This window comes from Micromys minutus (genome assembly GCF_963924665.1).
Source record: "Micromys minutus genome assembly, chromosome: 4".
Classification (NCBI taxonomy): Eukaryota; Metazoa; Chordata; class Mammalia; order Rodentia; family Muridae; genus Micromys; species Micromys minutus.
The window spans coordinates 31,774,431-31,788,593 of NC_137973.1; the positions used below are offsets into that span (position 1 = coordinate 31,774,431).

Consider the following 14,163-nt stretch of genomic DNA (forward strand, 5'->3'; position numbering starts at 1 on the left):
GTGTGCACGCACGCGCACACACACACACACACACACACACACACACAGACACACAGACACACAGAGAGAGACACACAAGTGCGTGTGCGCACCTGTGGTAGCTCATGCTTATAATCCCAGTATTTAGGAAGAGGACATAGAACTTTGAACTCAAGGCCAGCTTAGGTGATCTTTGAAACCTTGTCTCACCATAGAAAAGCAAAACCAGCAAAACAAGCTATATATGAGATTTTGAATAGTAATCACCTGGGATTTCCATTAAAAAAGAAAAACGGATGTTAATGTTTCAGCCATGCTCATAGGCAATATGGATAACACACACACATCATCATCATCATCAACAATAATAATAATAGAATTAAAGGAAAGCTTAGTTCTACACATTTATATTTCTAGGACATTGAAGGTAGAGTCATTAGGATCACAAGGATGGCCTTTGTCACATGCTAAGCATGAGGCCATTCTGGGCTACATGACATCTTGTCTCAAAACCAAAGCAAAACAGGGCTGCTGAGATGGTTCAGTGTAAGGTCACTTGCTGCCAAGCCTGATGACATAAGTTTGATTCCTGGGACCCACATGACGGAAGGAGAGAACTGACTTCTCCATGCATGGACCTCTATGTGCCTCTCCACAATAAATGAATAAATGTAATAAAATAAAAAGAATCAAAGGAGAACAAATGTTAATAGTAATTCTGAGCAATAGACTCAGAAATTCTTTTGTACTTTGATCTTAACATCTGACATACACAACTTTCACTAATATTTATAAAATATATATTTTTTTCGGTTAAATTTTATACAGGGGAAAGTGGCATATCACTTTAATCCCAGAATCCCGGAGGTAAAGGCAGGTAGAACTGGGTTTGAGGTCAGCCTGTTCTACATAATAAGTCTCAAGCCTGCCAGGGCTACATAGTGAGCCCCTATCTCAAAATAAGTAAAAAGGAAATAAAATTTAAAATGTAGCACTTTTGCTTTGAGAGAATCAATTTTCCCACTTGAAATGTATAATCCAATGGTCTTTAATTATTTTAGGCATTTTCAAGACCCCCTGTACCCACTACAGTCACTTCCCATTGTTCCCCATCTCCCCAGTCCCAGGAAACCACCCAAGTCACTAACTGAAGTACTTCTCTCTCTGTGGACTTACTTGCATCTTTGGATAGTTCACAGGAATGGAACCCTATGGTAAGTGGTCTGAGGTTGTGATTAGTGGTTTTCACTTAGCATAGGGCTTGCAAGATTCATCCATGTTACAGCATCTATCAATAGTTCATCCCTTTTATTGGTGAGTAACATTACCTCATTACTCATCCATTTAGTAGCCAATGTACATTTGGTTGTTTCAACCTTAAAACCATTACAAGTAGTGTATAAACAGTGATACATGAACACATGTGTCATGTATAACACAGCTATGCTTTATGTCTGCTCACATGAGATGGGCTGGAGTGGCTGGGCCATATGCTGAGCTGTACTTGTCTCTGGAAGCGCTGCCACTGTAGCACTCACCCCACACTGCCCCAGTGGTACGTGAAGAGCCCATCACTCTTTGGTCTAATACTACTTGCTGCTGCCTGTTTTTGGTTACTGCCATCTTGGTGGAAGTACTATGGCACTGTGGTTTTTGACTGGTGTTTCTTTGATGGTTAATGACAATAACCATCTTTTCATGTCCTTACTGGCTACCTGTTTATCATTTTTGGACAAATGGTCAGTCAGACCTTTATACTTTGTTCTCTTCTTTCCCTTTTGTGGAACCTGGGATTGAACCTAGAGCCTCAAGCATGTTAGGTTACTCTACAGGGAATTATATTTTATGACTTTTGTATACTTTTTAATTTTAACTGTGTTGTTTATACCACTGAATTGTAAGAGCTCTTTATATGTCTCAGAAAGAAATTCCTTATTAGATAGGTAGTTTGAAATAATCTTCTGCTCATGGGAGAGCTATTCATTTCTGACAGTGTCCTTTCAAGATACTGAATTTAAACTCAGGCCTTGGTACACAAAAGTAGGTAAGTGGTTGGGTGGCCCACTAAGATGTAGAAAATACAGGATAAGTAAATTAACTGAGGAAATAAGGAAAAAGAATGACTCTGGTAAGCAGCAGCAGCTAGTCCTGATGATGGCTGGGCTAGTCTTGATGGTTGTTATAAAATAAGAGTTCTGGACACTTGCTATGGGTGGGAAACAAATTTAGCTCTAAATCATCTAATAATCTATTTTAAATAGATGGTTTGATCACACAGATAAATCATAGGGTCTGTAAAAAAAAAGTTAAATTGGTCATAATTACACCAATTTGTTACCCAGATAATGAATTTCCCCAAAGAGTCATGGATTCACTTAACAATGTCCCGAATGATGATATCCTTCCCAAAGATGCCCATATGGGTTAGAGGGCTATCCATGCTGTTTCCCCTTATGATAGATGGCAGGCACCATGAACTCATGAACAAAGAACTCATAAGTAACAATGAGCCACTAGGGAGCCAAATCATTTAGTAGAGATGTGTTTGTTGGCGCTGGCAGCTTTCGCTCTCTGAATCAACCCAGTTAGAACATGTGCAAGGTAATGGAGCTGCACATAGCTTCAGCCGCTTCTAGAACATGCTAGGAGGCAGTAGGTCTAACCCAAGTATAATTATACTGACACTCAAAGGTCAATGACAGGCTAGAGAGATGCTCAGTGGCTATGAGAGCTTATTGCTCTTTTAGAGGATCCAGTTCTGTTTCCAGCATCCACATGGCAGCTCACAAGTGTCTGTGACTCTAGTGCCATAGGATCTGATGCCCTCTTCTGGCCAACCTGGGTGCCGGGCATACACATGGCCACAAGCATGCAGGCAAAACACTCACATAAAAAAATGATCACACGTTTTAGCTGGTCTTTTGATCTGAAGATAAAGTGATGTTCTCTTGAAAAAAATAAAGGATCCAAACAATACTTTTCATTTCAATAGAATGCCATATACTTTACTTAGAGACAAGTCAAAGGAATACCAAGTTTCTCTTTTGAAAACTATTTTGAATCTAGTGAATGCAAGACAGACTGACCACATGATCAAGGCCCACAGTTCTGTTCACAGCTGGGACAGCATGAAGAAATGGGTGTACATGCAGACATGTTTCAGCCTAAACAAATCCACCCAAAGCAGAAAGAGACTTCGGTGGCATTCACTCCTGCACTCTAAACTAAGGAATGTGAGAAGTGCACCAAAGCAAGCGGGTCTCTAACAGCACAGGATCAATCAGAAGCACAACAACACACAAGCAGCACATGTGTTCTCTCCACTACTGCCACTCAGATCTGTGTGCACCTAGCCATGTTTACATATGATGTTTCACTGAGGCAGGATTGTGCCCATAGTTTACACACTACCTATGGCTGCTTCTGTTTACAGTGGCAGATCAGAGTGTGATGGTAGACACGCTATGGTTTACAAAGCCTAACATATTTACCATCTGGTCCTTCATAGAAAAGTTTGCTAAATTCTACTCAGAGTAGTCAGGCATCCATGCTGTGATAATGCAGTTTAGCAAATAGCATTAAAAATACTTGTCCATTCTCCGTAGCTCATCCAAACAAGGTCTGGATTGATAAAGAACAAGTCTGAAAGGAGGAAAGTTATGGCTCTACCATCAAGCCCCAGGGGTTACTTTAAAAAGATACTTTTAAAAACATCCCTAGTTCAACCCACTTGACCATGTGTAAAACAACCACAGTAGTTACACAGAGGAACTGGCTCAGTCTTCTCTGAAGTTCTTAAAGAGCTGAGGAAGTTTGAGTTTTTCAAGTAGCAGGCCAAGCTGGAGGCAGGACTAGAATTCAGTCAGGCAGTCTGAGAATCAGAAAGCCAGGAGTGACGCTCAGGGCCAAGGCTCCTGCAGCCTCTCCCTCAGTGGGTTCTAGAGCTAATGTTCCTGTTACCATGTGGCCAGAGCCCATACTTTTAGTGATCACTACAGCTCCTGAGACTGACCGACATCCACACACATGGTAGGTATTTTCCACCATGAGGGATGTTTCTAAAAGTATATTTTTAAAGTAACACGATCACAACGGCCCCTCTACTGTGAATGAAAAGCAGCACACTGCCAGAAAGGATGAAGAACTTGCCCTTACCTGCTGTTCAGAACTCCCAAGATCTCAAAGATGATAAGCTCAAACATGGTGCATGAAAATGCAAAGGTCACGGAGAAGATCACCTGCACCACATACTGACGAACCTGTTAAAAGCCACATGCAGAAGCCAGTCATGCTCGTGCTAGAATTCCTTAATCTTCTGACGACAAGTCTGAAAACCTATGCTGACTTCTTGAAGAGGGACTTGGTCTAAATGATGGAAGTGGGCAACACTTTCGAATCATGGCTGCCTCTTCCCACAATCTTCTTGTGGTTGGGGAGTTTAAAGCACAAAGGGATGAAATGGCAGGGCCATGGGTAGCCTTAGACTCCCGATGTCAACGATGAAAAGAAAACAGATCTGTATGCATGCTTAATGTTAAAAGGGATTCTTTAACACTGCAGTGCTTGCATCAGCTCTGGAACTTCCCTGAGATGCCTTACAGAATTGAGCAGAATAGAATCTCTCCCACTGTGGGTCTCCCAGACAGCTCCCCAAACTCCTGGGGAGGTTTAATACAGGACATCTTAGAAAGTGTCCAGTAACTAAGTGGTGAAAATTATATTAGAAAATGTCCAGTACAGGATATGGTTCTTTCTTGAATCTAAGACTTTAAATAAGAACCAGACTAGCTTTGGGATTGGGGTATTAACTTAAACTTGAAGGATTTGCAGATTGTAGATTGAAGGCCACTGTAGACTGAAATAGAAACTTCTGAGGCATTAGAAATAAAACTTCCTCCCAAAAATGCATCTGCAATTGGTGAATGGTCCCAACATGCCTAAGGAATGACCTTCCTTGCTCTTGGCCATGTAACTGCTTTTTTTGCCTTTAAATCACCTAAACTAGTAGAGCCTGGTGGTACGTGCTTGTAATGCCACCACTTGGGAGGTTGTAGCAGGAGTGCTATGAGTTAGTGGTCAGCCTGGCCTGGCTATACAGCAAATTCCAGGTCAGCCTGAGTTACACAGCAAGATCCTGCCTCAAAAATCTATGCTAGTAAGTTAGTAATAGACAGAGAAATCAATCTATTAGTGAAGCCTGAACACCAAGTATAGTCTTTCTTTCTTTTTTTAAAAAAGATTTATTTATTTTATTTATACAAGTACTCTGTACCTGTCTTCAGACACACCAGAAGAGGGCATCGGATCCTATTAAAGATGGTTATGAGCCACCATGCGGTTTCTGGAAATTGAACTCTGGACCTCTGGAAGAGCAGCCAGTGCTCTTAACCACTGAGCCATCTCTCCAGCCCTCTATGTGTAGTTTCATGATTGCATATCTGAGACTGGTACAGGTTTTCTATTTGAGGGAGTGAACACACTTTTTATTTAATGGAGCCATTTTTCTTGTTCCATTCTAAAAGTTTCTTCTTACCTCATAGTCCTTAAACAATTGGCGCATGAAGAAAAGCCATCCAAATCCAAAAAACAATATCTAGGACAGAAAAACAGAATGTCAAGATATATCTTCTTTTGACAAATGCCTTATAGAAACTCTTTTATGATAAAATGTCTGCTAACTAGACAGCTACTTTTAGAGATTAAAAATGAGATCCACTTTTATCATTGGAAAAAGAGACATGCTCTTAAAAATTTTAAATTATTCATTGTATAGAATGAGTTTTAAGACAGACAAAAAAATGGAAATACATATATTTTCCCATATTGCAATAAAACCAGTATATGGTAGTTTTCGGTTCCAAATAAAATTTAAAAGTGTCTTTAGTATTTTGTAAAGAGTGAGATGGGGACTTTTGGCTGGGATGGCATGAATCTCTCAGTAGCTTTTGGCAGAACTGTCATTGTCACAATGCTCATTCCACTGCTCTGTGAGCATGGCCACCTTTCCATTTTCTAGTGTCCTTCTCAATCTCTTTCTTCAGAGGCATAAAGCTTTGATGCAGAGGTCTCTCACTTCCTTGGTTAGATTTATTCCTGGGTACCTTATTTTCTTTAAAGTTATTGCGAATGCAAGGATGCCTGTGACCTCTTTCTCAGTGTTTGTTGTTCATATATAGAAATGTTATTGATTTGTGCAAGTTGGTTCTATATCCTGCCACTTTGCTGAAATATTAATCATTTCTAGAGTTCTCCAGTAGACTTTTTGGAATTTCTTAATTGTAGTATTTTGTCTGCAGACAGGAATAGTTTGACTTCTTTTTTTCCTAATTGTATCCCTTTACTTTTATTCTCTTGCCTTATCGTTCCAGCTCATGCTTCTTAAACTATATTGAAAAAGAGTGGACAATGGGCAGTCCTATCTCAGTCCTTATGACTGCTTCACGTTTTTCTCAATTTAAAGTGAAGGGGGAAACTGGCAAAAATGGGCTTTAGTTGGGAAGAGGTCAACACAGAAGGAGAGGGAGGGAGAAGGGATAAACAGCTTGACAAAGCCCTAAAGAACACTATTTGATAATTACCTAATATTACATACAGCAATAAGTATCAATCTACCCACCCATGCATCTACCCATCCATGCATGCATCCATCCCATCCATCCATCCATCTACCCTTGTATCCATCCATCCATCCATCCCTCCATCCATCCATCCATGTAAAATATAGTTATGCCACTTGAGCTAATAGTGCTCCCCACAAGAGCCATAGACCATCTAACAAAAACCTAGCACCAGGCATGAGAAACTTCTTTTTGAGCTGTTGGCCAGGAAAGCTCAGAAGACTCCCTAAACAATACAGGCTATTGTTGTTGCCTTGGGTAACCTCCCTCAGAGGTTAGAGGTAAATCTACATTACTGAAGAACCATGCACTTTGGACACAGGACTTGGAAGATTTGAACTGGATTTGATCTGAAAGCTTCATCCCAGAGGTACCTTTTATAGTACTGTAAGTATTATAAAAACTGCCAAGGGAGGAAAGCAACCAAAGGTCCTTCCCATTTGTGATGCCTGTGAACCGAGACAATGACCAGGACAGCAAGATCTCCCTGCAGTGCAACAGCGGCACTCATCTCCTGGTGGTAAGCAACAGCTGTCTGATTGGACTTGAGGCCCACTCAAGAGGAGGGAAATCAAGCCAGGTATGGTAAATCCAGACAATCACCTGGGGATAGTGACTCATGGATCTTACAGAAAACCCTGCTACCACTACTAGACCAATAAAATGAATTCCTAAGTGCATTCTAGAAACTATCATACCCACACATCAGCACAGCTCGCTTCCAACATAAAAGAAGCTTCTCTTTAAAGAAGATGGAGATCATCACAGAAAACCACATCTGGTCAGAAGACAGACAGCACTGACGGGTGCCTGGCACTAGTGGATGCACTAGTATTTTTTCATGTGTCTCTTTCAGTCAGCTTTCTCAGCTTCTCTATTTTCTTGCCTAATCTATAGAAAGTGGCTGCCATCTTGTTGTAGAGAAAGGTTAAATGATATTACATTTGGCACCTTTTACACAAACTGGCTTTGGAGACAAAGCCCATGACAGCTGTCAATATGGCTTTTTCAAAATTATCTACCTACCCACTTACCTACACACACACACACACACACACACACTGAAAAAACAAACAAACCAAACTTCTCTTTCCTTGCCCTTCCTAGTGACCACAGCAGATCAGCACAAACCACCCCACCACTTTGCCCTTCCTGCCAGCCAAATATTCAAGACACAACTTCTCTGGTTCTGCAGACACATGTTCTTTCACACTGTAGTCGTTGACAGGAACTTCTCATCAGCCCTCTCCCCTAATAGCACCACAGGTCTTAATGAACATGTTGCTCCCTCTGGAAGCCTTTCTCTAGCTTCCTGACTAAAAATAAGGCATTCTTTTTGTATAATCCCATTTGCCTTTCCTTCCTTAAGGTGTTGATCACAGAGTTCTGTGATGCCTAATGAAATATGGTTTAAGTTACAAGCTTAAGATAAGGACCATGTTTGGTTGGTGGCTCTTTGTAAATACTCCCTGTAAAAAATGTCTGTAATATTTCCATGTGTGATGCCAGTTACTGGAAAATTCAACCATGAGTAAGACAGTCATCACCCTCAAAGAGCTTACAGTACAGAGGTGAAGACACTAATGTAATACTGATGAGCGATGGAGGGACATGAGCCTGATACTGTAAAACATACAATGGAGGGAGACCAAACCCATCTCTATAGGGCTGCTAGGCTTTCAGGAGATGATACCTAAGAAGGATGCAATCTGGGTGAAACCCTAATATTATGTGCAAATTTGGGTAGCACTGCATTTTTCTACAGAGATTCAAAGTTTTTAATCATTAAAACACCAGAAAGTGTTCTATAAAGAATGAGTAAGAGTCAGACGAGTAAAAGGCAAAGGTGGTAGGACAGGAGACTGGGGCTCTCAAGACAGCAAAGAACACAAACGAAGGCAGGTGTTTAAGGTGTTGGCACACACTGGCAACTCCACAGCTGGGCAGTCCAGAAGACAATGTTTAGTAAGGAGAGTTTGAAGGTAAAACCAGCAGATGTCAAGGATGATAAGATCCAACAAAAATGGGATCTGAGGCAAGAGAAACAAACAGAAATTATGTTTGTATAATGAGATAGGGAATGGGAGCAGAGAGAGAGAGATAGAGAAAGAGAGAGAGAGAGAGAGAGAGAGAGAGAGAGAGAGAGAGAGAGAGAGAGAGAGAGAGAGAGAAGAGAGCAGCTTTAAAGCACTATCAAGGGCTCATGACAGGCAGCCATGAGGAGAGGTGTCAAGTTAGGCACTTAGGAATGGGAGAGGTATGTATGATCAGATTCATAACTTAATGAAAATCAAAAAACAAAACAACAACAAGATAAAACCAACCAAGATAAAAAGGATGGAACCTCAGACAAGAAATAAAAGTTTGGATGATGATATAGATATGTACAAAGGGATACTATATATAATTTTTTTAATGAGTTCTCACATGTTCCACTTTCAAAGCCTGAAAGGATTTTTAAACCCCGTGCACATGAACAAGCAAGTGCAGGTGGTGTGGTTATCCAAGCCAGCAGTGGGGCTGCTCAAGAAGCAAAGCAGGAAAATCCCCTGGTGCCCAGAAGTTTGAGGTCAGTTTTGGGCAACATAGTGAGACCCTGTCTTAAAAAAACAAACAACAACAAAAAAAAAAAAAAAAAAAAGAAAGAAAGAAAATTGGAGTATTTATTATATCCAGAGTAAATAGGAATTCTTGCAATGAACTCTTGCAACGCTATAAAAGGGGAAAAAACAACTTCAAAATCTTTTCAAATACACTGGAACCTGCATGGCTTACTTTCAAAAATGAACAGTTTACAACTGGGCAAAGTGGACCCTTGACCTTGGGCTCAGTGCACTGCAGGGACTTATGAGCGGACTCTGGAACTGATAGGACTTAACAGCTGAACTGGAGGCTTAGCACAGGTAGATGACAGTTGCTTTTATGAAATGACTTCAAGGTTGGAAGGGTAAATTAAAACACACACACACACACACACACACAACGGTTGGCAGAACAGTTGTCAAGGATTAACTGGGAAAGACACCTTTCTTGGATATTTACTCGGCTTCTATTCATTGGCCAATACGTATTAGTGATTACTATGTGCCAGGTGCTAGAGACAGGTTGGTGACTGCTGCTCTCAAAGGGCAGATAACCTACGGAAGAGATAACACGTAACTACAAGAGAGTATGGCAGCCCATAAGGGACATGAGTGAAGGGCATTAAGGTGGCATAAAGAGAAACATTGGTCTAGCCAGTCCCAGAAGAAGTAATAGATATCCAAACTGAAATCTGAAGGCTGAGCAGCAGTTGGCCAGGAGGAAGAAAAAGTATGAGGGGGGAGGATCCCAGAAGAAGATACTGGAAATTCAGAGGCAGGATGGCACAGCCAGGTTAAGAAACTAAAAGAAGTTTAGGAAGCCTATACTGTATAAAAACCAAAATGATTTCATGGTGAGACACAAGGCTAAAGAGGTAAAAGTCAGGGTCCTAATGTAAGCGGCAGTGTAGGACATGTTAAGGACTTTGTGCTTTATTCTGAGGTATGATGAGCAAAACTGTCAGAGGTAGTGAGTTTTATAAAATTTAATTTCATGCATCATTTGTGCACTCGTGCACAGCACATGTGCTTGCAAGTAGAAGGCAGAGGATTGGTTCTCTCCTTCCATATGATCACCAAGAATCTAACTCATGTTGTTAGGCTTGGACAGCAAGTGCCTTTACCTGCTGAGTCATCTCACTGGCCTGAGGTGGTAGGTTTTGATATGAAGCCTCTATTTCGTTCCAAATAAACCTTTCAGTTCATTCAGAATGGGAAAATTGGCATATGTGTTGCTTTCCAGTTAACTACATTTCCCTGGGGGGGGGGGGGGGAGTGCTTCTATTAAAGCAAGACTTACTAGGTCTCTATTCTTTGCCATCAACTGGGTCAGATGCTAGGGAACAGAGATTAAGATACTATCTTAGATTTCATGGGGAAGGAAAATAAAACAGACACAAGAAAGAAAGCGCCTGGAATGAAAGGCCACTTTGGTTATCGACAGGGGTCAAGTTACACTTCCCTGAGATGACGTTTTCATTTCATTAATACCTCAATGATGATAAAGTAGCCACAAAACATATATGGACAGGGAACATTAGACACAAAGGATTGTTTGGGTTTTAGATTTCAGCAGTTTGGTCGGTTGAATTTAATATTTCATGTGGATATATTTGTAAAAGTTAAAGTTATAAATTTAATGCATAAAAATTGGAAAGCCATGTTTTTGGGTTAACTTTTTAATTATGTTCATGTTAATCTCACAGGCAAAAGTGAATGGCAATTTTCAACTTACACCCTTATTTTTGTGCTTTTAGGGTGGTAGGAATGGACATTTATATTTTTCTGTGGAAATAAAACCCACTTAAAACTTAAATATTTTTCTTTTCTTTCTTTTTTTTTTTTTTTTGAATTGGCACTAGGTTGAAGGTCACTCTGTGCCGTAATCGAGGACAACAGAGGTGTAGAGAGGTTTTAAGCAGAAGACAGGGTGTCCAAAGTTTTGTGTATTTACACATTTGAAAACTATGCTGGCAACAAAAGCAATCCAATGTACTTGAAAGGTATTAATTTTGAAAAACAAAAAATAGTTATTGTATTAGAGCAGTGAAATGGATTGGCTTTTTTCTTGTTTCATATTTTCTCAAGTGTTGTTACCGACACTCTCAAAGAGGCAATGCTCCGCAGACAGAAGCATTAGGACGCAGCCGTACAAACCCTAAATCCAAGATGTACCTTACATCCTTGAGAGGAACTGTCTCTTTCATTTGCCATTTGGATGCGAGGAACAGAAAATCTTTTACCAGAAAGACGTAGGGTGAGAGCAATAATCATAGGAAGCTTCTGCAGCTGCTCCTACTCAACCATTATTTAGTGAGTGCTTGCATTTGAGGCTATGCATATAGAAATACGTACATGATATCGGCGCTATCATAAATACTGGGGGGAGACCCTTGAGAAACAGGAACGTTAGGAGAAGCAAGAGGCTCACTAGATGAAGCTAGCAGGACTTGCCCGTGGTTTATACTCCCTCGGTTTTATTTAATGGTAGATGCCGACTGCAGAATGGAGGTGGGCAAGTGGGAAGAAACGAAGGTCTGACTGCGACCCGCAAAGAGAGAACAGCAAGCAGAGTACGAAAGACGAGGTGTCGCGGCACAAAGAAAATCTCAGACTTGGACCTCGTGGAGGCAAACACATCGGCACCCGGATCCAACAAAGCCCATACCCGTCCCAGCGCTCAGCTCTAGTTGACACGCTGCCATGGGCCTCCCGCCGGGAACCAAGCTTCTCCAGGCTCCATGTCCGCGGAGCTCTCCGAAAGCCTCCGGGCACTGTGGGGACTGACACCAGCATGGCACCGAGTCACCGCTGGAGCCAGCCAAGCCCGTCCCAGAGTCTGGGGACGCACGCTAGGTGAGTGACAGGGCCACACGTCAGCCCTCACCACCCGGGCTAGGGATCAGGCTGAGTAAATCCAGGTTCTCCCGAGCCCGCAGGGGCGGGCGGCGGCTCACCTGGGAGGTGATCATGATGCTGGAGTCGATCAGGAAGCTCATGGCGAAGCCTCGGGAGGCCCATGCCCTGCTGTGTACACCTCAGAGAAGCCGCTAGGTAAGACCTATCCACCTGCTGTGTTAGGCGGCCTTCGCCTTAGCCATCCGGGCTGGCCTGGCGCGTGCTTACATCATCAAGATGCGCCTCGGCCAGCCAATCAGCGGTCGCATTCCCCGTTTGCACAGCAAGTGAGGGTGGGCAGGGCTGGAAGCCCCTGGGTAGACTTTAAAGCTCAAAACCTGTTTCTTACTAGTAGGCAAAGAAGGTGAGGGGCGGTAACATTTGTTTTAAGTAGTACTGCCATTAACTGTAATGATCATAGCTAAAAACACTGGGCTGAGATTTGTGCGAGGCCATGAGTAACACCCCCACCACTGCAAAAAGTAAAAATAAGTTAACGAAATGAGCTAAGCTTTAAATCAAGCAGTGTGTTGTAAATGTTACAGATTTTACTTGGTTTAAAAAGCAGTGTGTCATCTATAAGTGAAAGGATAAAAAATGGTGGACAGGAAGGTAAGAGTCTTCTCAAACATAGCTAAATAAATTTCTGACATGATAACATCAAAAGCACACCGTTTATAAGAGTGTGTGCCCATTGGACGCTAATGAGACCACTATTATAGTTTAGCGCTTTTGGATGTGGAGCATTAGGCCAAAGGACTAGAAGTTGCATGAAGACAGATTTTAATTCAAAGTAATAATCATGTAGGAGTCTGAAGGTGGGCTCTTGTTAGGAAGTAATTTCCCCCTTCCTAACACAGCCTGTGTGGATGTGGCTCAAATACTAAGTAAATTATAATTTTTTCCCATTAGATACTCAATTTATGAAGGCTTACTATACTACAGTGGGATTTATTCTTTTTCCACTAGAACCCTAGCTAGTCTTATTGTAAAGACTAGTTAATTTGTAATCTAGTCCAGGCAACCAGCTCCAGCTTGGGCCATAACCCTGGATGGCAGGGGCTGCAGTCAAGGCCTGGAAGGGTGCAAGTGTGTGTGTGTGTGTGTGTGTGTGTGTGTGTGTGTGTGTGTGTGTTGTAGGGGATGCTGGTATCTAGAATCTGGGTGCTCAGATTACAATATAAAGAAACAGGGACCTTCCCGGAGGCTGCCACACATGAAGAAAGACACCTCTTCCTTTGATCCAAAGTCTGTCTTACCAAGCAGCAGATCCTAGTTAGAGCTACAGTTCGCTGTGTTGAAACACTATGGCCGAAAACAAGCTGGGGGGGGGAAAGGGTTTATTTCACCTTACACTTTCACACTGTAGTTCATCTTTGAGGGAGGTCAGGACAGGAGCTCAATCAGGGCAGGGACCTCGAGGCAGGAGCTGATGCAGAGGCCATGGATGGGTGCTGCTTACTTAGCCTGTTGTTTTTAAAAATAGAACCCAAGACCACTAACTCAGGTGTGGCAACAACCACAACAGGCTGGGCCCTCTATCATCAATCACTAAGAAAATGCTCTACGGGTTTATTTACAGCCCAGCCTTATGGGCACATTTTCTCAACTGAGTTACCTTCTTCGATAACTTTAGCTTGTGTCAAGTTGACGTAAAACTAGACATCACACAGCCCAAACTACCTTTCAAATACCCAATCCCTGTCCCAGAGTGCCAGGGAGCTGTGGAGGTTGCCTTACATAAGAGTCTCTTAAACTACAGAACTCTGTGTTCCTGGTCCTCATCCATCAAGGAAGCAGATAACTGCCTACAATGTGGCACTTAACTGTCACTCAAAGTTAGGGATAGTGTAGAATTTTGGGGAAAAGTACTTGTGTAATAACCATGCCTCACTAATTTGATCTATATAATTTGTGAGCAAAAGGAAGCACACACACAGATGAAATTTAAAATTGAATGTGTAAGTTGAGATTGGTAAGTGAAAGAAACAATAGGGAATGTTCTGAGTGTCTGGTCACCTATCCTATGTGCCCAGGTGGAACAGAAAGTACTTATGCTCTAAGACTAACCACCTTTCTGGAAAGAT

General features: G+C 41.9%; 1 protein-coding gene across 4 annotated transcripts in view; it reads right to left on the bottom strand.

Annotated features, from left to right (window-relative positions):
* GPR89A (G protein-coupled receptor 89A) overlaps positions 1 to 12,272 on the bottom strand; it is a 45,235-nt gene extending 32,963 nt beyond the window's left edge. For 3 of the 4 annotated variants that reach the window (XM_080915726.1, XM_080915728.1, XM_080915727.1), the window contains exons 1-3: positions 12,136 to 12,272; positions 5,513 to 5,572; positions 4,135 to 4,238 (exon numbers count right to left, since the gene is read on the bottom strand). In XM_080915726.1, the coding sequence (XP_080771852.1) occupies positions 4,135 to 4,238; positions 5,513 to 5,572; positions 12,136 to 12,177 (206 nt within the window). In that variant the 5' untranslated portion in view covers positions 12,178 to 12,272. The remainder of the gene's footprint in view (positions 1 to 4,134; positions 4,239 to 5,512; positions 5,573 to 12,135) is intronic. The other variant, XM_080915729.1, reaches the window with a different exon arrangement.
* Between the last annotated feature and the right edge of the window lie 1,891 nt (positions 12,273 to 14,163).